This window comes from Rhincodon typus, chromosome 4 (assembly GCF_021869965.1).
Source record: "Rhincodon typus isolate 14 chromosome 4, sRhiTyp1.1, whole genome shotgun sequence".
Taxonomy (NCBI): domain Eukaryota; kingdom Metazoa; phylum Chordata; class Chondrichthyes; order Orectolobiformes; family Rhincodontidae; genus Rhincodon; species Rhincodon typus.
In genome coordinates this window covers 85,562,377-85,587,918 of record NC_063335.1, presented here as the reverse complement: position 1 = coordinate 85,587,918, position 25,542 = coordinate 85,562,377, and the positions used below count along the sequence as shown (strand labels likewise).

The window sequence follows — 25,542 nt, the reverse complement described above, 5'->3', positions numbered from 1 at the left end:
AATTTATATTTTACTGTACACAGACTAGTGAAGGAGTTTGAGTAGAGTTGATTCTATCCCTGTTCTTACCACTTACCACCATGTGCACATTACAGCAGAGACAAAGAAGATGTCTGTGCTGCTCTGAGGACATGGTTAAACTGACCTGTTACTGACATGCCTTTTGTTATGTTTCATTTCCTTCCCTTCTCTTGGGGAAGCATTGAAAATGAACTCCACCATTCCCTCGATGGAAGATTGGAAATTTGCTTTATGGGCATTTTGAGTCCAAAGTAGAATGCACGAATCCATACTGTGAAGTAAATTTAAAACATTGTCACTGTATTATACTGTCAAGTGGCATCTGTTTGCCATTGCACAAGAAGATTGTAATTTTGATTCCAGGCTTTGATTCCACCTACAAATAATTATCTTCAACTATTGTCTTTAGCTCCTCTACAAATTCCATATCATTGCCACAAACTCCCTTCCTAACCTGTTTCTGGTTTAACCAGGCATTTGACAATTTCAACATATTCACCCCTTAGCTAAATTTTTGATCCCTTATTCTCACCATCATAATGACTGCCCACTTACACCTAACTAACTTTGCCTGCATACACTATTAAATATTTGTTACTGAAATGTTTATTCCTGCTTTAATGTGATCAAATCTGGATTCATAATTGTCTTTGTACTGCCTTCCCATTTTGCAGCCTTCAAACATTTGAGCTCATTCAAACCTAAAATTATGGCTGTAAGAGCTGCTCCTTTTTTTTTTTGAGGTATTTTCAGTGTTGGAACTGATTTCCTCAAATTCTAGGAGCAGTAATTACTGGTTTATAAGCTGTTACATTGTTTTGGAATATTGGGAAGAGATCAAAACAACGGCACTTTAAAAAAGGAGGAAGGGAGACAAAGGCAGTGACCATATGGTGGAATTAAATCAACGGAGTAAGAAAGCTGTCTGACCCCGCAATGAACCTTCACAGCTATTGTCTCTGTTGTTTGGTTTCAGTACCTAAAATCATGAGGGGCATGAATAGGGTAAATAGACAAGGTCTTTTTCCTGGGGTGGGGGAGTCCAAAACTAGAGGACATAGATCTTAGGTGACAGGGGAAAGATATGAAAGGGACCTGATGGGCAACTTTTTCATGCAGAGGACAGTGCGTGTATGGAATGAGTTGCCAGAGGAAGTGGTGGAGGCTGGTACGATTACATTTAAAAGGCAGCTGGATGGGTATATGAATAAGAAGAGTTTAGAGGTATATGGGCAAAATGTTGGCATATGGAATTAGATTTATGTAGGATATCTGGTCAGCATGAACGAGTTGGACCGAAGGGTCTTTTTCTGTGCTGTATACCTGTCACACTTCCTGTATTCATATCCTGTTCCAAAGTCGCTCACAAAACTTTAGGTTCAAGTCCCATTCTAAAGTTTGAGTGTTTTTTAAAAAGCTGATGCTTTTGGAGGTGCCACATTTGGATAAGAATTTGAATTAAGGCTCCATCTGCCTCCACTCCCATGTCATTATTTCAAAGATGAGCAATGGAGTTATCCCCAATGTTTTAGCCAATTGGCAACACAAAAAAACTTTATCTGATCAGTTTTACACTGCTATTTGTGGGTATAATACAGTTTCCTACAGTATAATAATGTTTACCGTTTTAATAAATACTTCCATTAGCTGCAAAGTCCTTCGAACAATCTGGTTATGAAAAGTGCAATTATAAATGCAAGCTTCCTTCCGTCCTTTTAACCTTAGTTCCTTCTCCACTGCCTCCAATTTTAAATTCTTATCCTTGTTTTTAATTTTCTCTTCCAGACACTTCATCTCTTCCAAGCACTTCAATCTCCTAAAGCCTACAAATTCTTCTCCTTGAAAATTCTTCTTGCTCCAATCTAATCTTCTGTGAGATTTCCATCCCTTCACCTCAGTTATCAGAGACCTGTCTTCCACAGAGCAGGCTGGCTTATTTGAATTGAGCTTGATTCTTCCCTATTCCTACAGATAAAGGGAATGCTGATAACACTGCCAACTATTGAGGTACTATCAAAATGCTCAACGGCACTTGCACTGATACCACCATATTTTAGAATTCTCTCTCCAAACGCCTCCACTTCTCCATCTCATCCACTTACTGTAAGACGTTTTTTATAAATGCACCTCTGGTCAAGCTTTTTGTTGTTTTTTTTATTTTCACTTTCTTTTGCTCAGTATCTGTTTTTCCTTGCACCTCTATAAAAAGCCTTGAGATAATTTTCTATCTGCAAGCTGTCCTGGTTAATTTGTTTAACATGTAATGTCTGTGCATCTTAATGATTTTCTTTACAATTATTTGAATAAGTGATAAGATGTATTTAAGTGTGTCGATCAAATGTAAATGCCTACTGTGTAAATGCTGACTAGTATGATCACTGCGTGTAAATTGCTCCTTGCTCTTGTTGAGGAAAGAAAAATGATTATCTCTTAATTTGACACATACCTCCAATTATACTTTGAATATTAGAATAGAGTATATATTGTAAAATGCTTAGCCATTTTAATTAAGACTTGTCACTGTTCATTTTAAATGAATTAAACAAGCTTCAATTAAATAAAGAGAGCTTTTTCTTACAGAAGTGTGAAATCTTTTTATATCAATACATGAAAACTCAACTTCGAGATGAAAACAGATTTTCCTCTTAGCAACCAATAAGAATTCATGAATTTGGCTCATGGAATTATTTCCTCAGTTTTTTTTTAAGAATCGAAAAAAAATAGCAGCTGTCAACTTCATTTGTAATATCCAGTCCAGATTATTTAATATTTCTTCATGATAAAATGCTATTTTCAATATCAAAGTAACTTAGCTGTTGTATAATCTCTTTCTGACTCAGTCCGAGCATTAATACTAAAGCAAGATATCGAAATGCTAGACTTATGAAGTAAAAACAAAACAGTACCAGAAATACTCAACGACCTCTATTTCTATGACACAAGAAATTGTTGAAATGTTAATATCTTTGTCACCATGGATGCTGCTTGACCTGGGTATTTCCAACATTTTCTGTTTTTATTACAATTTGGCTAATTTTGAGTATGCAACATTAACTGAGTAGTGGTTGTTTGCAATTTAAGACTTACGAAATATTTCTTGGATTTTTAAAATTTACAAATATTTATTTTCTTATCTTACTGACAGCAGCAAGATGGAGATCATTGATGACAATACAGTAGTCAGAGCAAGGGGGTTACCCTGGCAGTCATCTGACCAAGATATTGCTCGATTCTTCAGGGGTCTGAACATAACCAAGTTAGTATTTAACAAAACAACAAAAGAAGTTGTAATAATGGTACAGTAATACTACTTTCCAAACAATTATCCTCTGGTTCTATATACGTATATATATATATATTTTTTTAAATGTAATTGTCATCTTGTTCAGGTTGGTCATCTTTTTCTTTTCTTCTGTCTCTGCATGTCAAATTTTATCTCCTTCCTTGTTAAGAGAGCATGTCCTCTTAACCTGTTTCCACCCCACCAATGTCAAGTGCATAAATTTTAGTTGAACGCTTTTCAGCAAAAGAAATTGACAATGTGAGAAAAGAATCTTTTGGATACAAGTCAAATAGAGAGATTGCAAAGGTCTGTCCTGGCCTTGTGATTAATTGTAAATGAATTGAGAACATTGGAGTTTAGTCTTTGCATTTTACATTTCTGCTATCAAATGAATATTCCCAATCCCTGCTCTGCACCTCTGTGCAATGACATAGTTGAAATCTGGATTTAGTCCTTTTTTAAAAATTGTGATGCAACTCTATATAAATTCCAGTTTGTTTAATCTCTTTCTCCCATCATTCCTTTGAGTTAAAAATCATGGAATAGTACAGTACAAAATAAGACTATTCAAGTCCTCATTAGCTCTTGAATCTAATTAATGTCACTCCCTCTTTCTCATGACCAGACACATTTTTTTCCTTCAATGCAATTCCCTCATGAAGGGAACGTGTACGCACTACCCTATCAGTACATTTTTAAAAATCCTTGAGTCATCCCTGCTTCTTTAATTAATCACTTATTAAATATGTTTAATTTGATTTTAGCAGGGTTTGACTTTAAAGCAAAGTTTCTCTTTATTTACTTGGTAAACAGTATATGATTTGAAATACCACTCTCACAGTTCCTCTTTGCCTTCCCCAGTCTAAAGACAAAAAAACCCATCTTCTCCATTCTAACCATGTAACTAGAATTTGTCATTCTTGGAACCATTCGAGAAAATCTCTTTGCGTCTCTAAAGCCTTCAATTTTTCTGAATGTGTGATGCTGAGACTTGGACCCAAATTCTACCTGGGCTGAATTAATATTTTTATTTAGGTTCGGCTGCATGATTGTATATAGATTTTTGTTAATGGACTAGTTATGCAGGGGCTTAGACTATTGACCAAAAGGCATGGATTTATGTGCTCTCACCAAGTGTATTTTCAGTGGGGGAGGGTGTGGGAAGAAGTAAAATAGGTCAGACGGCTAGCCCGTCACCTTCCTACCCATGAGCTCCTCCACTAATACTGAGGCTGGGCAGGAACTGAGATCAGCAGCCCACCGACCATATGTAAATAAATAATTGAAGGTCAATTCAGCATGTTAATAGCACAGTTGACCCTAATATAACCTTGTTTATTGCCAAAGTATGTTTGGAGCAGGCGACCCATTTCTTAAAAAAGCTTTTGAAAAAAGCATGAAGGAAGGGATACATCTTTTGAAGTGTACTCTTCTTTAAACCTACCATGGTACCAAAGTTGCCCATGAGCTATGCAGCCATGTGCATGTGTGCGTGCAGCTAGAGTGTTCGTGTACGGTGTTTGGCATGCTGATGTCATTCGCAGGGTTGATTCTGGTTGTGAATGTCGATGACTTTGGAGGCCTATGCAGAAGAAAAACGTTATTAACTATTAACAAGAACACTTCCTTCGGCCACCCATAGCTCCCTCCTTTAGGTCACACACCCCACCCCCATCAACACTTGCCTAAAGCCCTTGATTGACCAGCATCTGGCATCTATGGGGACCTACCTGGAGTCTCAGCAGTGCCCAGAATGGGATTTTGGGCAATCAATGTATTCCTTGACCAGGAGCCCATTGGAAATGTCTGGTAGCTCCAGATGATGAGGCCTTCTCTCCATTGAGGGGTGGAAGTCCCACTTTGCATTAATTTTAACCATCCACAGCACTTAATTATTGCAGGCTAGGCACATTCTTCGTCTGTCAGTTCACTGACATCCGTCCAACCCTTGTCTTTCCTCATACCTAGATTCATTGAAAAACAGAACTCAAGAGCCAAAATAAGCCATTTGGTCCTGTGAACCTGCTCTGCCATTACGATTATGGCTAATCTGGTTGTGGTGTCAATTCAACTTTGATGCCTGACCCCCATACCATTGACTCCTTGTCTATCAAAAAATCAATTTTTCTGCCTTGAATAAATTCAATGACCTAGCCTCCGCTGACTTGACTCTTCCTATATCCTCCATAAATTTGAGGTAATCTGAAACTGTACTGTTCATGCCGGAGCCCTCAGCAAATTCATTTCATATTTCTGTTCCCCTACTTATGTTAGCACCCTGTCAAGCAACATCTTGATTTTAAAATTCTTATCCTTCTTTTCAAATCCTTCTATTCTTTCATTTCTTCTCCAGCACCACAACCCTCCAAGATTTCTGTCATACCTTCTTAAATGGGTGTGAAACAGACTGATCAAGAAAATACGCCTGAACACACCTTTGAAATATCTCCCTCTCCCATCCTTAATATAATCACCGATCTAGTCAATATTGGAGACAGCTAAAGCTAAAGTTCAATTAGAAGTAATTTAACTCACATTATTGTGGCTCTAAAGATCTTGGATGTCTTGGTAGAATTGTAGATCTGCTCTTCTACATCCTTCACATTATTTGGTTGTCAGTATGATACAGTGAGTAGCATATTCACTCCTTTCTTGTCTTTTGCTTCTAAGTAGAGTCTTTCACTCCTCATCCTCCCTTTCAAGCTGTGCAATATTTTATTTCCCTATCTTTGCTGATACTTATGGATATTAACCATCCAGTCATCCTTTTCTTTATGAGATAGGTCTCCGTTATAAGTACCACCTACAAGGTACAAGTCAGGAGTGTGATGGAATACTCTCCACTTGCCAGCATCAATGCAAGAAGGTTAATACCATTTAAGATAATGCTGCTAGCTATCCCATTTGCTGCCTTCAATATTTGTTCACTTCACCACTGATACACAGTGGCAACAGTGTGCATCATCCTCAATATGCATTGCAGTGATTCACCAAGGCTCTTCCGACAGCACCTTCTACCAGCTAGAAGAAAAAGGGCTGGAGATGGTATGGGAACACTACCACCTGCAGGTTCCTATCTAAACCACAATTTTCTTCACGTGGAACCTTTCCTTTGCTGTCAATAGCTCAAAATCCTGAAACTCCCTCACAGCACTGTACTTAAATGTACACCCCAAGGATGTGTTGCAATTGTTGAAGAAACAGCACATCATCAACTTCTCTAAGGCACTTGGGGATGGATAACAAACGCTGGCCTAGTTAACAATGCCCACATTCCATGAATACATTTTTTAAAAAAAAACAAGATCCACAACTGCCCGGCTGACCACTGGAATATCAAATTACCACCGCATACCTGCTTTTGTCTCACAGGACCCGACACCTTAAAATTTTGTTTCCATTAATGGTGTGCAATGCTGAATACTGGTTGAGGAATAGCATGTTTCCAAATCATTTGTTTGCTGTCATCCTCTTCCTCTCCTTTGTGGTTCCCACTTACTTACAACTTTGAACCCTTAACGTTAACTCTGATTTTTTCGTCACAGATGCTGTCAGACCTGCTGAGCTTTTCCAGCAACTTTGTTTTTGTATCTGGAGGCTGACTACTTCCTGCAGCCTTTGATCCAGGAAACTTTTCACTGATTAAATGCTGTGCAGCGGATCCAATTGCACCTCAAGCTTAGAAATCCCTTAGTGTGCATTGAGGCAGCTGGTGGTGTTTCCTGCAAACATAGGCCTCCAGGCCACACATTCTATTGTTGCTCCTTGATTCAAGTATTGCAGTTTGCAGCTCATGTATGTCTCTTAATTCTAGTTAGAATTATTCAAATAAAATTTTTAGATAAAGGATGATATATTTGGTTACAGTTCCTCTAGGCATAAACTATATCAATTTTCTACATCTTGCCCAAATTAAATCAATCAAAGGTCAAATTCTTTATCTAAATTTAACAAGAACCAATGAGATACTGAATTCTTATATTAGAATCCATGGATTCTATTCGTTGAAGATTCTGTAAGCAGTTGCAGTCATTACAGATATTGTGTTATTCATTTTGCTGTTCGGTATTGTTGGCTCAGCCAGCATTTTTTGCCTATCCCTAGTTATCTTGAGGAAGATGGGAATGAGCTGCCTTCTTGAAACACTTTGCTGTGCCCAGCTAAGTCTACAAAATCTGTGTTTAGCCTTATATATCTTTATGCTACTTTATTTTACAATATTTTCCTTTCTGTACTAAAGACTCATGCTGGGTATGATTTCGCGAGAGCTGAGTACTCTTCAGCAACTTGCTAACATTGCTACTCCTCTTATGTGTACCTGGACATCTGAGAATAATCAAACTTCACGACCATAAAACCAACTTCCTACCTACACCCTCTTCCCCCAGCGTGTGCTTCAGGGCATTTTCCATGAAAATCATTGGACAATGATCATAGACTCATAGAACCTCACAGTGTAGAAGAAACCTATCAACCTGTTGTGTCTGCTGACATTTTTAAAAAGATTAGTGCTTAGTTTCACATCTCCGCTTCTTGTCCATAGCCCCGAGAAGTTCTTCATTCCCATTGTTTGTTAATATTCTCTGCTCCCAGGATAATAGTCCTAACTTTGAAACTTCAATCTCTCATCCCTGGCAATGTGCTTGTAATCCTCCACTGTAACCTGGCTTTTACATCAGATAAAGCAAGTTTAGTTGATGTTCTCCACCTTCAGCTGCTGTCCCATCCAACTGCTAACTTTGAGGTGCTGAATTGCCTCTATCAGTGTCCTGGCTACATATACTAAGCCTCAGTGCGGACTAAAGGTCAAACCTGGGACCTTATGTATGTATGGCTTGCTTCCATACTGGATTGTGAACTTATAGCAAAGCCATTGAAGAACCTTACATTATACTTTGTTTCATCTGCATTTGCTGTTTATTTTCAGCTTATTAGCTCAAAACAAAAATGTGGAAAATTATATATTTCGGATGAAGTAACCTCTTGGTTTTGGCACTTTTGTTGACATGCAACTGCTGCAAATATCAAGATTAAAATGGACACTAGGTTTTTTCTATAATTCACTAAAGATTTACAAAACTATTACAACTTGAATTTTACATTACCAGTGGTACTCCTTGAATCCTAATTTGACAGACTGTGTGTAACTCAAGATATGGCATCTTTGGCGATCACCCATACACACCAAAAATACAACTTATTAAAATTAAAATGATTAAGTAAAGAAAAAAGTAAAAAAAAAACTTTTTAAAAAATGATAGTAAATAACAATTCATCATTATTACAAATAGGTAACTGCAATAAAACTAAAGTAATCAATGTTTGGATGACAAAGATAAGTTTCTTGAATTTAGTTCTTGCAGTTGTCGATCTCTTCTGGAGTGATCTGTTGGATAACTGTCTACTAATTCACTGGAAATGCCTAATGTCCTCCATATAGAATTATATTGTTTACATTCACTTTAAATTCCATAAGTTCACAAAAAATACTCTTTGGCAAGGTCTTGAACTGAATTTAGCTTTTAAGTGTTTTTTATGATCTTTGTACTGCTTTAGATATAGTTTCCAGTGGTGTTTTATTTTGAGGGTGATATATGAATAACAATGTTACATTAAATGCTGTGCTGCTTCTGAAGAGTATTTGTTTGAGGAAATGACTGGTACTTTAAGGATAGTGATTGTTATCACCTTGAAATTCTTTTATTCAGATTAAAATTTATGCTTAATCAGTTATATTACTTTTTTGGGAGAAGATGTATTCATTTCATTTTCTGTCAATGTGTTTGTCTGAGTAATATTTTTCAGCCCTTAGTTATGAGTGTTCCAATGCTTATTTAAAGGGGTGGTGTCGCATTGTGCCTAAATTCACAGGGAAGACGAAATGGAGAAGCTCTTGTAAGATTCATTAACGGTGAACACAGAGACCTGGCCCTGCAAAGACACAAGCATCATATGGGAAACAGATATATTGAGGTATCTATCATGAATTCCTTGAATCCTTGAGGATTGCTGAGTCATGGATAATCTGTAACCTGTACGTTTATATATCATACGCAGTTAAACCTCTATGACATTTCTCAACATTTTCCTGCACTGTCATTTGTGAGCGTGACATTTTCAATGTATCTTTCTGTTACGTTTACAGTTGATAAATTTCAAAATCGGTAGTTTCCATTTATTGATCCTCTTAATCAATGTTTACAGTTATGAGGAATATTTAATTTAGCACAAACTGATTCTGCATGAATAATGCTGAAAGCTTTACAATATTTGAGCTATGAAACATTCACATTTACAGAAATAGATACATTCATGACTAACGAAAGAGTGAATGGCCACCAGAGATATGTGGGAGCACCGAGTTTAGTTCATACTCCTATCAGGCAAGATCTAATTGAATGATGAAGCGGGCTGAATTGACTCCTACTGCTCGTAATTGGGACGTTCATTGTACTAATTTGTATTAAATAGTGAAATGAACTACTTTAAAAAATAATTAGCATTTATTTAGAGTAAAACTGAGAAATAGTCATTTCTAAGGGGGCACATCTTGTGCAATCTATACAACTAATGATTTAAGTGAAGTTTGACAATGCTGTACAAGTAATCAGAATCATCAGGGCAACATCTCTACCAATTGGCATCAATTTGCCAACCAATTGCCAACCAAACAGCACTCTCATCTCAAGCAATATAAATGTCATTTACCCTTTACATCGGCATTGCTTGAGGTTGTCCTAATGAGTGCAAAACAAAAAGCTTCAAAATATGACTCTTTTCAGTAACACTTACATTCAGCACTGAGAAATGGTTATTTATATAGTGTAGTACCTTGGCCAAAAGTTTCTTTTACTTCATCAGTGAATTCGCTGAAGTTAGTCAAATATAATTTGCCTTCAATAAATCTGTTAGTGGCTAACAATAGGCATGGTGGCTCAGTCGTTAGCACTGCTGTCTCACAGAGATGGGGACCCGGGTTCGATTCCACCCTCAGTCGACAGTGTGGAGTTTGTACATTCTCCCCATGTCTGCATTGGTTTCCTGCGGGTGCTCTAGTTTCTTCCCACAGTCCAAAGATGTACAGGTTAGGTGGATCGGCCATGCTAAATTGCCCGTAGTGTTAGGGATGTGTAGATTAGGTGGGTTATATGGGGATGGGTCTGGGTGGGATGCTCTGTGGGTCGGTGTGAATTTGTTGGGCTGAAGGGCCTGTTTCCACACTGTAGGGATTCTATGAACAATAATAGGTTATTTTTGGTAGAAGTACATGTGATGACGAGGGCTGGTGTGGTTGGATAAGAACATGGGAGATGGTGCTCAGGCCCTAAAATTATTGAACTCTATATCGACTCATGAAGGTTTCAGGGTTCCTAAGTGGAAAATGAGATATTGCTATTCCAGCTTGTGCTGAGCTTCATTGGAGCACTGTAGCAAGGCCAAGACAGTGATGTTGGCCAGGGAGCACAATGGTGCATTGAAATGGCAGGCAATCGAAAGCTTGGGGTTATTTGTACAGACAGGACATGGAAAGCTGAACTATATAGCCATATAATAAGGCCCAAGTGGTGCAGTGGTCGTGGCAGAAGGCCTGGGTTCAAGTCCCACCTGCTCCAGGGATGTGTCATAACATGTCACAATATTTAAAAATATTTATAACCAAAAGATTAGAATGCATTTTGTAGAAGATAGGATCAAGATATAGTATAGTGTTCTGATTCTGTCACCGAAAACATAATAGAAAAATAGAGATTTTTTTCAGCACAAACAGCAAGTGTCAAATTAAAGACCTTGGAGACATATGGGCATAGAAGAAACAAATTTAGAGTAATCAGTATAATTCTAATACTGATATCAAGAAGTCATTTTTCATATAATGATCGACATGCAGAATGGACTTCCAGAATGTAAGTGTTACTGAAAAGAGTCATATTTTGAAGCTTTTTGTTTTGCACTCATTAGGACAACCTCAAGCAATACCAATGTAAAGGGTAAACGACACTTATATTGCTTGAGACGAGAGTGCTGTTTGGTTGGCAATTGGTTGGCAAATTGATGCCAATTGGTAGAGATGTTGCCCTGGTGATTCTGATTACTTATACAGCATTGTCAAACTTCACTTAAATCATTAGTTGTATAGATTGCACAAGATGTGCCCCCTTAGAAATGACTATTTCTCAGTTTTACTCTAAACAAATGCTAATTATTTTTTAAAGTAGTTCATTTCACTATTTAATACAAATTAATACAATGAACGTCCCAATTAGGAGCAGTAGGAGTCAATTCGGCCCGCTCGATCATTCAATTAGATTAGAGGAAACAGTGGAGGCCAAAGTACAGGTATTATTTCAGAAATATTGGATGCTGCAAGGGGTTCAGAATATAAAAAGTAAGATGGGCCAGTTATCATAATTTTTGAAAATCAACTGGATTGTGCAGTCTATTTTTTCTGCTTTTCAATATTTTACACCTTGGGGTTAAAAAGAGTTGTAAATGGTCTTTTCACTTATCTTTCTACCTAAGTTATCTGTCTCTCACATTGCTGTAGCATATGTAATTTTCTTATATTATCTGAGTGCAACACAGATTAGGTGTATGGCGATAACAAGGTGTAGAGCTGGATGAACACAGCAGGCCAAGCAGCATCAGAGGAGCGGGAAAGCTGACGTTTCGGGCCTAGACCCTTCTTCAGAATTCCATTTAAGATATTGACTATGTTAACTTACAGCTAAACTCATATATATAATAGCTAAACTAATATATAGAGCACAGAGTAATTTCCAGATATAACCTGCGCTTTGAGTGCTCTGATGCAGACAGTCTGTGGTCATGTGATGAAATTTGGGTACTTCATTCCTTCATTAAAGGGGCATCACTTCAAAGCGATAATGCAATACCATGCACCATTTTTGTTCTTTTATTTTGTGTTTAATATATTTTGAATGCCACAAATAGAGTGAATTTCATGTGACAACTTGCCCTTTAAAATTGAATATTTATAAAACATTTATGTGTCAATGATAGAAAAAAACTTGCATTTGAAAAGTGCCTTTTACAATTTCTGGGCATTCCAAAGCACTTTACAGCCAATGAAGTGCTTTTGAAGTGTATACTGAAAACACAACAGCAAATTTGCACAATATTCTCATTGTTAAATCTTCTCCAGGTATACAAGGCAACAGGGGAAGATTTTCTGAAAATTGCAGGAGGTAAAAAACTTTCGGAGCATGTGTTTCTTGTACTTTGATGTTACTTTGCAATCCAAGAAAATAGAAATACACGCTTTATGGATCAAATTTAACATAATAAACTGATAACATGGAGGGAAAAGTTGACAGCTGTATAATCAAGATAATCTGATGCGCAAATTCAGTATTCAAATGCAGAAATTTAATACTGAATGGCAAAGAATCAAAATATATGGAAAACTACGTTTGCTAATGAAATCTGGATGGGCATTTCTGGTTTGAATTTCAATCAGGTTATTTGGATTTGCCAAGCTACCAACTGTCAAAACAAAAGCAAACAGACTTTAGGGTTTAACTAGGAGAATAATTGGTACTAAGTCAATCAGTTGTTTGATTTTCATAAACCATCGACTGCTATATTTCCTTCTTTATCATCCTGTACTTTTCCCTACCTCCTGATGAAGCTGACAAGGGTACAGTTCTACAGGAATCTGCCATTTTTAATTTTCTCCCTTCATGTCCCTAAAGCGATTGCCCAACAACAAAGTAGTCAGGACATCTTGATAAATTATGATCCCGAATTTGTCGTTGTTTGTGCACGTCGAGACTGTGGTGTAGACTGGCAACCAGTCACTGATCTATTGACCCAGAATAAACTCAAAGTAGAAGATTTCAAACTTGAAAAAACTATGTATTCTGAAAGTGTGAAAAATGCCCCAACTATAGACATGTACCAAAATAATTGCTTCAGAACCTATGGTTCAAATCATTTGTTTGGCTAATTTTTGCTGTACTGTTAACTTATAATTAGACCTTCATATGATATGCTCTATGTGAATGTATGTGTATTATTTTCTTCTATTAGCCACTTACAGTCACTTTGAATCTTTTCAGGTACCTCCAATGAAGTCGCACAGTTCTTATCGAAAGAAAATCAGGTTATTATTCGTATGCGTGGTCTTCCATTCACAGCCACAGCAGAAGAAGTCTTGACATTTTTCGGATCAAACTGCCCAATAACAGGTGGTAAAGAGGGAATCCTTTTCGTCAAATATCCTGATGAGAGACCAACGGGTGATGCTTTTGTATTGTTTGCCTGTGAGGAGTATGCCCAAAATGCTCTCAAGAAACACAAGGATATCTTGGGCAAGCGGTACATTGAACTGTTCAGGAGTACAGCAGCTGAAGTACAACAGGTTAGTCGTGTCATACTTTTTAGGTTCGCGTCAATTAATTCAATTCATGAAATGGAGGATTGAAAATATCCTGACGGCACCCTTTTCCAGCTTTCTCTTTTTCATTACCAATCATTGTCTTTGAACTGGTCAGTCTCGTTTAGTAAACTCCATCAATAAAGGTGGTGTGTTAAACTTCAGATCTGCTCACAGCTTTGCTGTTACTTGAAGCACCAAAGTGAAGTGCAACTAGAAGTCTTGGATAGTCACATGCTCTATTTTGATATTTCTTCAAAATCATTTGCCTGTTCATGTTCTTTTCTGTCTTCCTGATTTCATTAGATGGCACAAAAGAGAATGTCATTCATGTTGTTTGTATATATTTTTGCAAATGGTCATACTCAGATACAACAATGCACATGTGGTTTCATGAATGCTGTGTAGTGCAGTGAATACAGGATTGGGAAAATTGAGATCCATCAGGCCAATTCTATAGTTAGGAGATATGGTGCTGTATTGTGGCTTAGTTTGCCTGTTTGTAACACTAGCCCATTTAAAATGAACTGAGTAACAAAGAGTGATACAATTGCAAAAACCTAAGGTTCCTTTTCAGGTAAAGTTTAATGACCTCTTCGCTAATAGTTTTGATGCTCTGCCTGAGAAAACTAATCACACCATGATCATGCATCAACAAATTTCAGAAATGGGCCTAAAATAGAAGTTGGACTCCCTGATCTGCACAAGCAATGGACATGTCACAGAATATGGCGGATCCTTCAGCTTGAATTTCTTGGTCTGACTATTCAAATTTTATACATACAGGATGGCCATGTATCCAAAATACGAAATAACTGATATTACCCCAGGAATTTTACAAAAGCATGAAGAACAGTTGGGAGACTATGTTGGTGGTTGGAAACCAAAAATATAAACCTGCCTCTGGTTTCAATCCAGACTCAGTTCACGTTAATTTTGATCTCTCTTTCCATGCAAAAGTAATATAAAGGAAAGAGAATCGAATTTAAAAACCCACTATAGTTGGCACTGAGTTTTCAGTAAAGCATGATGAGGCACAGGCATCAAGTAATGGCTTTCCCAGCAGTGCTTTGTTATTAATGATCTGGTGGAGTGTTAACCCCAATACCAAACTACAACTGCTTCCCCAGCTATATGAATAAAAAAAATCTGTTTGCCAGGATTGCAAAAAAAATGCTTTGAATTTTCAGGAGTACAATGCATTATTGCGATGTAGTGAATAAATACAAGAAGCATGTTAAGCAAATTTAGTGACAGCATTACCTACTTGTGTCCTCTTCCATAAGGATAAAACTAACATGGGGGAAAATGTAGATCCAAAGCAACACTGCTATATATTGGCAGTACCGCAACATAATGATGAGGTGGGCAGTCAGAAGCAAGGGTAGGGACTTGGTTGTCAGTTGCCACCCTCCCATTCCATGTTCTTGCCCTCATTCAAGCAGAAATTACAGCCTGGTGAGAGCCCCTGCCTCTTCAATTAGCAGGCAACCTACACAGAGTAGCTGAAGTGAATAGAATAGATGCATTCAAGGAGCAGCTCAATTAGCTCATGAGGGAGAATGGAATGGAAGGATATGCTGATCATGTTGGGAGGTTTAGAATAGACTAGTTATGCCAATGGCCCATTTGTCATAGTTCATATTTCATAACAAAATATGTAGAATCACTTTACTTCAACAAGACAGTTCAGACATGTATTTATCTTAAAGGTCTCCTTGTGTAGATTTTTAATATTTTAATTTGAACAACAAAACCCAATTCAATAAGTTACTGAGATAGTAGGAACTGCAGATGCTGGAGAATCTGAGAAGGGTCTAGGCCCGAAACATCAGCTTTCCTGCTCCTCTGATGCTGCTTGGCCTGTTGTATTCATCCAGCTCTACACCTTGTTATCTAAATAGTTACTGAACTAGTTTTAGCAGTTTCTAAAATTTGAAATTTCAGGGAATTTTCCTTAGGTATTTGCTTTAGAAACTTGATATCCTTTTTTGATGTTTAAATTCTCTACAGGTCTTTAACAGGTATACTTCCACTCCTCTCATGCCCATACCTACTGCTCCAATCATTCCTATGATCCCCCAGCCATTTGTGCCATCTACTAATCTGCGTGACTGTATTCGTCTGCGAGGCTTACCTTACACGGCTACTATTGAGGACATTCTACAGTTCCTGGGTGAATTTACTTCTGATATACGACCTCATGGAGTGCACATGGTGTTAAATCAGCAGGTAAGAAAGTAAATCAAATTTTATCGAGAATCTCTCATCAATTTTAGTGTGTTAGTAGCAGTGTGTTAGATGTGATATATGTCAGGAGGGAGACTCGTTCAAAGTTAAAATGACAAGTAATATAATAGTATTACTTCTGCAATTATGATCTAATGCTCATTATCTAGATAGGTTTATTATGGTTTACTCAGTTATGGAAAGTGCTAATTTTTGAAAATTTCGTGCAGCAAACAGGTCTCAAATTGTGGAAGAAGCTTGGCAGGTCTCTAGAGGCAGCCTTCCTGCATCAGCCTGGGGGCCAACACAGCCTCACTATTTTAGTAGCCATAGTGATGGACTGGTAAATCATTTTCTTTAGAGGATTCCTCTACTTTGAAAAATGCTTATGTTCACTTTCCTGTAGCATTTTTCAGCTCCTCTGGTTGAGCTGCTGGCAAGACAAATTGGCAAGTCCGCAAATTGGTCTAATAATGGATGAGTCAGTCAGAGTCAGACCAGACAATTGGTTGTCTCCAGTATGATTACACACATGAATAAGTAGGTATCAGCAGGGTTCAGGCTCACTTATAGTCCCAAGTTCTGAAAATCTTTAAAGGAGGTAAGATTCCACTGTATGGAAAATGTCTCCCAATGAGTAAGTATGAAATGGAAAGTACAGACTGACAAATTATCCGAAAAGAACAACTTCCATCAAAACTAGCTTTCTTCCCAGTAAAGAGTAGATTGGAAACTAAGTCTGAGTTTATTGAATTTCTTTAGTTTTTCTAGCATGGTTAATAAAGCTATATCAGAGAAGGGATTTCTTTCTGAGAAGGGAGATATTTGCCAGACTTATTAACAGAAGCACAATTACCTTTTAGGGTCGTCCTTCAGGTGATGCCTTTATCCAAATGAAATCGTCAGAGCGAGCATTCCTGACTTCTCAGAAGTGTCACAAAAGAACGATGAAGGACAGATATATTGAAGTATTCCAGTGTTCAGCTGAGGAAATGAACTTTGTGTTAATGGGTGGCATTTTAAGTCGAAATGGGTTGTCCCCACCGCCACGTAAGTTACCATGTAAGTTTGCTTAGCGCTTGGTGGTGCTCTACTCTGCTTGCTGGTAGGTGCTGGAGCTTTATGATTCTTTATATTCCGGGTCCTTTGATTCAAAAGGTTTGGTGCTATGTTCTGAATTTCAGTGGTCTGACTCGTACTAGTTTATTCTGCCTTTGGTTGCGGTTGGCTAAATTTAAGAAAATGTTATTCATTTAGGCTTGCCATGGAGTTTGATGTAGCATATATTCTATTTAATGCTGTCCTTGCCAATTCAAATCAGGTTATTAATGTTAAGTTCAAGTACAATCATTAAAAGTCATGATGACTTATTGAACAATCGAACAATAGATTAACAACTATTTCTATGAAAAAAACATTAAAAGCTCCCAGAAATAAAAAAAAAAATGTGCTGGTGTTAAATTTACCAAAAGGTCCCTAGTTTGATGGCTGATTGTACTAATGTAGCTGGTCTCTGTCAAGTGATCTTAATGTTATCCTCCCTCTTCCAGGGCGTACAGTCCAAAGATGAAGCGACAGTGCTTGACAGGCTAACCTTTCCAGCACTGAGTGTCATATAGAAACTACAGTACTATAATAGTGTATCAACATGCCAGCAGTACGAGCATAACAGAATAAAGATATTGCCATCAGTACCCTACGGCCAGAAATTAATGGTGAACGTAAAATCAGTGCTGCAGATTGGTCACAAACAACTCCCCTATCATTATCTCGAGTTTTATTCAGCAGTCTTGTGCAAAATGGGTGTTCTACTTGAATGAAATTTTTCATATTGCTCAGAGAGCTTTAAGTTCATAGGCGATGTTTGTAACAGTTATACGTGAACTTCCAGACTGATCTTAATTTATGTTTACAGACACTGATGTTTTAATTCCATGGCAAACCTATAACTAGTACATCCTTTATTTCTGACTGGGTTTTTGCAGTTCTCCTTTTTGGAACAAAACCAATCTGCTGAGGTAGTAATTGCGGTGAGGGTTAGGTTGAGTAGTAGCTGCTTGGTGAAATAGTAAAAATGTCTTTGTTTAGTTCAGGAAGGTCGGTGTAAATGGGAGCTATGGGTGAGAGAGACTCCCCAGATAGGTGTTCTAAGGACTGTTAAGCAATTTCGTGTGCGATTTCAGCAATTAAACTCATCCATAAGTGTTACAAAGTGTTCTTTGCCAATCAAATGGGCTTGCTAATGTTGATACCTATTTTTCAGTTACATGATGCCCCTAGTCAGCATTATCCAAAAGCATTAGTTTTTATATCAATCATGATGATATCTGGCCATCCTCAACAGTACCTGTTTTAATTTATCCATTATTGCTAAATTATGAGAGTGATTATCTAATATCTACTACTGGGTCAGCAGAAATTTCCTCCAATTAAATATTTGGAAGACTGCAACTATTGTTTTCCATCCTCACACCAAACTTTGTTCCCTAGCTACCAACTCAATTCCTATTCCTGACAACAGTCTAAGATTAAACCAGTCTGTCCACAAAGTAGGTGACATGTTTAACAACGTGACATGAACTTCTGACTTCATTCTTGCCGGTATTAAGTCTGCCTCTCTTCACCTCTATAATATTGCCTGACTTTGTCCTGCCATCTCAGCTTATCTGCTGTTGAAACCTTCATTCATTCCTTTGTTATTTTGACATGCAACCATTCTGATGCACTCCTGGCTGATCTTCCACATTCTATCCTCAGTAAACGTGAAATCATTCAAAACTCAGCTGCCCATGTTGTAACCAGTAACTCGTCTCATTGGCTGACTTTTGCTCACAGTCAGTGTCTTGATTTTAGAATTCTCATCGTTGTTTTCAAACCTCTCTGTGGCCTTGCCCTCCCAATCTCTAAACTCCTCCTCTCAGATATCCGTGCTCCTCTCATTCTGGTCTCTAACTTAAATTGCTCCACTGTTGGTGGCCATTTTTTTTAATTACCTAGGCCCCCATTTTCTGGAATACTTTCCTATGTCTTTTCCTTGATATCCTCCTTTTCAGGGAATCATTAAAATTCTTTTCTTTGACCAAGCATTTGGTTATCTGACACAATATTTCCTTATGTGGCTCACCATTATGATTTGTTTTGTAATACTCCCCTGAAGTGCCTTGAGACATTTCATTGCATTAAAGCACTGTATAAATGTAGATTGTTAGAATTCAAATAAATTAAAACCATTAAGTGAATGCAAAAAGATAGAAGTGTAAAATTTTTGATTACTTGTTTGGATCCTTTCTATCAGGTTTCTGACAATCTGAGAATAGAAACTTCTCCAACTAAAATGACAGGTGATGAGCTGTAATGCATTAAGTCTCCTGTCATCCTTGACTTCTGCACATCTTTTGGCATAATGGTTACACCAGCTTCCTCAAATATTCTTACTCCATTTTCCAGTTTCATGAAGTGCAATCACTTAGTTCTATTATTGCTATTTAAATGGAATATTTCTAGCAATCACATCCCACTCCCATATCATTACCCTTGGAAATCCTCAAAAAATATATTCTTGGCCCAAGATCTTTCTGATCAAAGTTCTCTTCATTGATCCCCTTTATCTCAAGACATTGAGCCATTGTTCACCTCTACACCAACTTTCTGGATTCCTTTGTTAAATCTGTTCTTCCAGTACCTAGATTTGGGAGAGCTATTACTTTCATTGGTTAAACATTTAGGCCAGATCATGCATTCACTTCCCTTACTATAGAATATTAGGAGCTTCTAGCTGTTTAAGTCATATAAGGAACGGACACACTAGCACAAACAGTTAATATTGCCTATAAACTATGTACAGAAGTACAGACAATCAAGCTTAGTTTGTACCTCCAATGAGGTCTCAGTCCATGTGATCTGACATCACAGTGACACAGTTACTAAACATGTGTTTAATGAATCGTTATTAAAGTATTTGTATAGTTAACCCTTTACTTCACATTTTCTGCTGACTCCATTTCTCTCTCCGATTATTGCCTCAGTATTACTGGACTGTAACAAAATGTTCTGATTAATCTGTAATTACCTAACAATTAGGAAGCTTGCCTACATGCACTTCTATAACAATATACACTTTTTTCCCTATCTTGGCTAATCTGCTGTTGAAACTCTTCTACATATGTGTCTTTGTTACCTGTGCAGACTCAATTGTTCGAATTATTGGCTGATCTCTCATCCTCATTCTATTTGTTAACTAATGCATTATCTATATTAATATACTACTCAGAATACCATGAGCTCTTTTGTTATTAGGTAGCTGTGCATGTGGTACCTTATCAAATGCTTTTTTGTAATCCAAATATATAATATCTACTGGTTCCCATTTGTCTCTTCTGCTTGATATATCCCTGAAGAACTTTAATAAATTCCTCAGCAAGATTTCCCCTGTGTTCTATTACAACTGTCCTTGATTATCTTGTGTATTTCTAAGAGTTTTGTTATTACATCCTTTATAATGGACTCTAACATATTTCCAATAACAGATGTTAAGCTAACTGTCCTGTAGTAATCATTTTTTGTTTAGTCTCTGTCCCCTTTAAGTAAGGGTCAGGCTATCTCTCTAACTATTTTCTATAAAATTATATGATGCAACCCATCAGGTACAGGATTCTCATTGGTCTTTAAGTCCAACTACTGGCGTTTTCTGAGGATGGAAATACCAGAATAGATAAGAGACTACCGGTAAATTTGTTGTTTTAGGACTTTGAGAAAGCTTTAAATGAAGTTCCACTTCAGAGGTTATTGTGCAAATCGAAGGACATATGAAGTTGTCCACTGTGCTGGAGAAAACAATGGCAGAGTATTTTTTAAATGATAGATTGGGAATGTTGATGTACAATGGTACCTGGCTGTTCTTGTACACCGGTCATTGAAAAGAGACATGCAGGTACAGCAAGCAGTTTGGAAGGAAAATGGTATGGAGTCCTTCTTTGCACCAGGGTTTGAGCACAGGAGCAAGGAAATCTTACCGAAGCTCTACAGGACCCTGATGGGATCACTCCTGGAGTATTGTGCGCAGTATTGGTCTCCTTACCTAAAAGAAATACCTGCCATATATGGAGTGCAGCAAAAGTTTGCCAAACATTGCTGGGATGGTAGGCTTTCTATATGAGGGGAGAATGGGTTGACTGGGCTTGTATTGAAATGTATAAAATTCTAACAGGGCTGGACAGACTGGAAGCATGGATAATATTTCCGCCAGCTGGGGCGGGGTCCAGAATGAAGGGTCATGGTCTCATGATACATAGTAGGCCTTTTCGGCAGAGATAAGGAGAAATTTCTGCATTGGAGAGTGGTGAACCTACGGAATTGTCTATCATAGAAGGCTTCTGAGGCAAAATCGCTGGATATACTTGAAAGTATAGATAGATTTCTAGAGGCCAAAGATTTAAAGAGTGAGGAGAGAGAGCAGGAGGATGGTGTTGTGATAAAGGATCAGTTACAATTATGTTGGATAGCAAAGTGATGGACCAAATAGCCTACTCCTGTTCCTATTTTCCACATTTCTATGATATTCAATAGCATTAGCATTGCTGAATTCCCCCATTGTCAACACCCTGGTGGTTATGTGCGGCTGGAAACTCAACTTGACCAGCCATATAAATACTGTGGCTATAAGTGCAGGCTAGGAATTCAACATGAACACACTTCCTGACTTCCCAAAGCTTGCTTACCATCTGCAAGACATACATCAGGAGAGTGATGGAATGCTGTTCACTTGTGTGAATGACTGCAGCTCCTACAACACTCAAGAATTTCAATACCATATAGAACAAAGTTTGACAGTCATTGCATCTAGCAATTTAAACATTCACTCCCTCTTATACCAGCACACAGTGGCGGATGTGTGTACCTGAAAAAGAAAACCATCTTGATTTTAACCTCTTGCCGTCCTTCAATGGCATGGACATTTTCTAATCCAAGGAATGGTTTCTTGTAGTAAGATAGCTTGAAAGATTTATGATCAGGACAACTCCTATGGCTCACCTAACATTCTTTACAACTCTAGGATGCAAATTACCTGATTCTGGAGATTTGTTACTCTTTACTTGCATTACTTTTTTCATTGTTATTTTGCGGCACTTGAGATGAGCTCCTATCTGTTATTCAATATTGGCTCATTTGGGACGTATGGTATGCTACCCGCTTCCTCTGAAATAAAGAAAACTTATTTGATATATGCAAGGCCCTGTGCATGGCATTATTATTCCAATTATTAAAATATATTTTCCACATAGAAAATTAAATAAAATAGGTTTTAAAATCTCTATAAGGAAATCCTTTCTTTTTAATTTAAAACTATTCTGGTCATCAGTAGGTCATCAATTTCTTTAAACTAATGGTTCTCAGACTGGGTTCTGCAGAGGTCCTCAGGGGATCTGTGATACAGTTCACATGATGCAAGCGGGCAATCACTGAGGATGCCCTAGTCAAGCAGCAGCAAGTGAACTGCAACTGAAGGTATAAACTGCTGTGCCTGTTCTCCAGCACTCTCCTTTAGTCCTGTCTCTGGCATTCTGCTGTCTATGTGCTGTGCTTCCCCAGTGCTCTGCTCCTCTCCCATCCCCTTAGTTTTTCTGGATGCTTTGTTCTCCATGTACTTCTGATGAGGATAGACAGTCTTTACAGAAAGACCAACTGCAACTTTCCCAATGATCTTTGTGAGTAAAGATCATCTGTTTTCCCAAAAGCATTACTAATATATCATTCACATGCAGTGATTTCATGTTATGAATTCCATTATTAAAGTTGAGTTGGTGTTTCTTTATGAAAAGTTGTCCTTCAACCCAAAACATTTGAGATTTATTGCTTTAAGCATCTCAAGATCAAGCTGGAATTATTTATGATCTAGAATGGTGGAATGGGCAAGGAAATGGGGAGAAAGCAAAGGGATGGCACTAGGTTTCACTGATCGTTCAAAGATCTAGCACAGGCATAACTGGCCAAATGTCCTCCCTTTTGCGCAGTGACAATTCTATGAAAATGCACCTGAAAGACATTGGTGCATTCTGATAAAATGTGCAGATATCTTCAAACATCATCAACATTTAAATGATACTAACATATCTCTGTCATTAGCTACAGTGAGTCAAATGTAGCATTGTTTTCCACCTCCCCAGTGTTTCACATTTAAAATAGTCATCTTTGTCATTGCATATAGGCATCACATATTTAAAGAAGTTTTAACAGGGCATATAAATAAGTTCAAGGTAATCAGGTAGAGTCAACATGGTTTGGTGAAAGACAATTTAAATTTGACTAATCTATTGGAGTTCTTTGAAGTAGTAATATATCCTCTGGATATAGGGGATCTGGTGGATGCACTGTACTTGGATTTATACAAGAAATTTGATGAAGTGCCATATCAAAATTAATTGCAGCAAATAAAAGCTCACAGTGTAAAGACAGTATATTGACATGGATAGAAGATTGGCTAGCTAATAAGTAGCAGAGGGTAGGTGTAAGTGGGACTTCTTCAGGCTGGCAAGATTCAATGAGTAATGTGCCACAGGGATCGGTGCTGTGACTGCAACTGTTTACAGTTTTTGTAAATTACTTAGATGCATATTATTGGTCACCTTCTTTAAGGAAGGACATAAACGCACTGGAAGCAGTTCAAAGACAGTTTATGAGACTACTACCAGGAATGGGCGAGTTGCTTTATGATGTAAGGTTGGACAGGCTAGGCTTGCATCCACTGGATGGATGGATCCACTTAGAAAAATAAGAGATGACCCGATTGAAATATATAAAATTCTGAAGGATTTTTACCATGTAGGTGTGGAGAGGACGTTTCCTGCTATTGGAGAATGTAAAACTAGCGGTCAAGGATTAAAAATGAGGCATCGCATATTTAAAACAGAAATGTGATTACATTTTGCCTGAGTATCATGAGTCTATAGAACTCTCTCTCCCTGAAAATGTGGTGGAAGCAGAGTCATTGATTATTTTTAAGGCAGAGATCGATAGATAGCTCTGTTTTGTTAAGCAAGAGTTTGAAAGGCTTTGGGGTAGGCAGGAATGTAGATTTGAGGTTACAATCAGATTATTCATGATCTTTTTGAATAGCAGAGCAGGATCGAAGAACCAAATGACCCAATCCTGCTCCTGATTCAAATGTCATATGTAACAAAGCCACAATTTAATTACCTTATCTCTATCAACAAAAGAGATCTATCAACCACATTCATTCATATTTCTCAATCTTTAATATCAAAACAAAACTTCTTCAATAAAGATGCAATAATTGGTTAACATACACAGTCAGCAATACGTAAGCATAAATTCTTATCCCTATCAATGTTTCCAAAATACAAACGTACTCACTTCAGGTAAAGAGGAAATAAAAATGGATTTATCTGCAGGGATTGGCTTTTTGAAAACAAAAACTCTTCGGCCAATGGGTTATTCTTGAGGATAAAAGGATAAAATGTATCATGCTCCAGAGTATGTTGCTCTTTTCTGGCATGTGTGGTCAAATCACAAATTTCACAAGGTCTTGCAGACACAGCTTGTTCAGAAAGTACAATCTTCAGATGTTCTTTCAATCACTCTTTTAAAAAAAACAAAAAGCTTTTACTCTGAAATGACATGAGAGTTTCTTTTCAGAAATGGGAGAGATCAGCTGGGCAACTTAGTCGTAGCAAGCTTTTCTCAAACTCAGTTTGTTCATAGCAGGTTTCCCTCCAACTAAACCAGATTAAAGAAGAACCTCTCCAAGCCAGTAACTAGACAGCCCAGTAGTAGTCTTCAGCAAAGCAAACAGTTGACACCAATCAAATGATTTCTAGAAAGCCTTGTTTAAAATAAATCTTAATGTCCACAGTGAACTTTCAACGACCTCTTTTAAAAAGAATCCACTTCAGGCATGTCCACTAAGTTTCACATAAAATTCTTCAAATCTTAAATCCTCCAAGCTATGTTAAGTATGAAGCTTCTTCATAACAGTGTTTACATTAAATCCATGCCCGCACTTCTAGCATTCTGACCAAAGTTAAAATGTATTGTCCAGGTGTCCCACTGTTAACCATCAAACCACTTCAATAACATCCAAACAAGTCTTCATTTTTCTTACCAATGGACATCCCAGCCCATTGTCCAGCATGCTCATTCCCTCATTGTTGACAGGCAGCAGTAGTTATCTATAACTTCAAATTTAGGCCTTTCCCAAAGAGGCTTCTGCCTATATTTAGTAGGAATATGCACTCAATACAATTCCCTCTCTGTATGGCTCTATATATCCATGAAGTATGGCTCTGATGACAAAAGAAATTCTGAAGGAAAAGAACCTAAATTCTCCAATTTAGCTTCATACAAAATTATGAACTGACTCTATTTGATGTTTCTTTTTGTGTGTAATTTGGAGTGACTTGACAATCCCCAGAATGTTTTACGTAATTTTGAAATGGTCTGAATGGGGACTGTTCGACAAGTACTGAGATGTGTTGCCTTGACAAAGTAGCACAATGATAAGAATGCACCTTATCTGAGTTTCATTAGACTGGGACGGTTTCCCTGAAAATAATTGATGGAACTTTGAATTTAGCTGTTTGTATTTGCTCACTCAGTA

At 37.6% G+C, this 25,542-nt stretch overlaps 2 protein-coding genes across 6 annotated transcripts in view; both read left to right on the top strand.

Annotated features, from left to right (window-relative positions):
- Window positions 1-25,542, top strand: part of virma (vir like m6A methyltransferase associated) — a 145,069-nt gene that overhangs the window by 23,248 nt on the left and 96,279 nt on the right. The window lies entirely within an intron of this gene.
- LOC109930562 (epithelial splicing regulatory protein 1) overlaps window positions 2,033-25,542 on the top strand; it is a 38,104-nt gene continuing 14,594 nt past the window's right edge. The window contains exons 1-7 of one of the 2 annotated variants that reach the window (XM_048595452.1): window positions 2,033-2,124; window positions 3,167-3,277; window positions 9,145-9,277; window positions 12,468-12,510; window positions 13,384-13,685; window positions 15,714-15,932; window positions 16,793-16,979. In XM_048595452.1, coding sequence (XP_048451409.1) covers window positions 3,174-3,277; window positions 9,145-9,277; window positions 12,468-12,510; window positions 13,384-13,685; window positions 15,714-15,932; window positions 16,793-16,979 — 988 coding nt within the window. In that variant the 5' untranslated portion in view covers window positions 2,033-2,124; window positions 3,167-3,173. Of the gene's footprint in view, window positions 2,125-3,166; window positions 3,278-9,144; window positions 9,278-12,467; window positions 12,511-13,383; window positions 13,686-15,713; window positions 15,933-16,792; window positions 16,992-25,542 lie in introns of those variants that run through there. The other variant, XM_048595453.1, reaches the window with a different exon arrangement.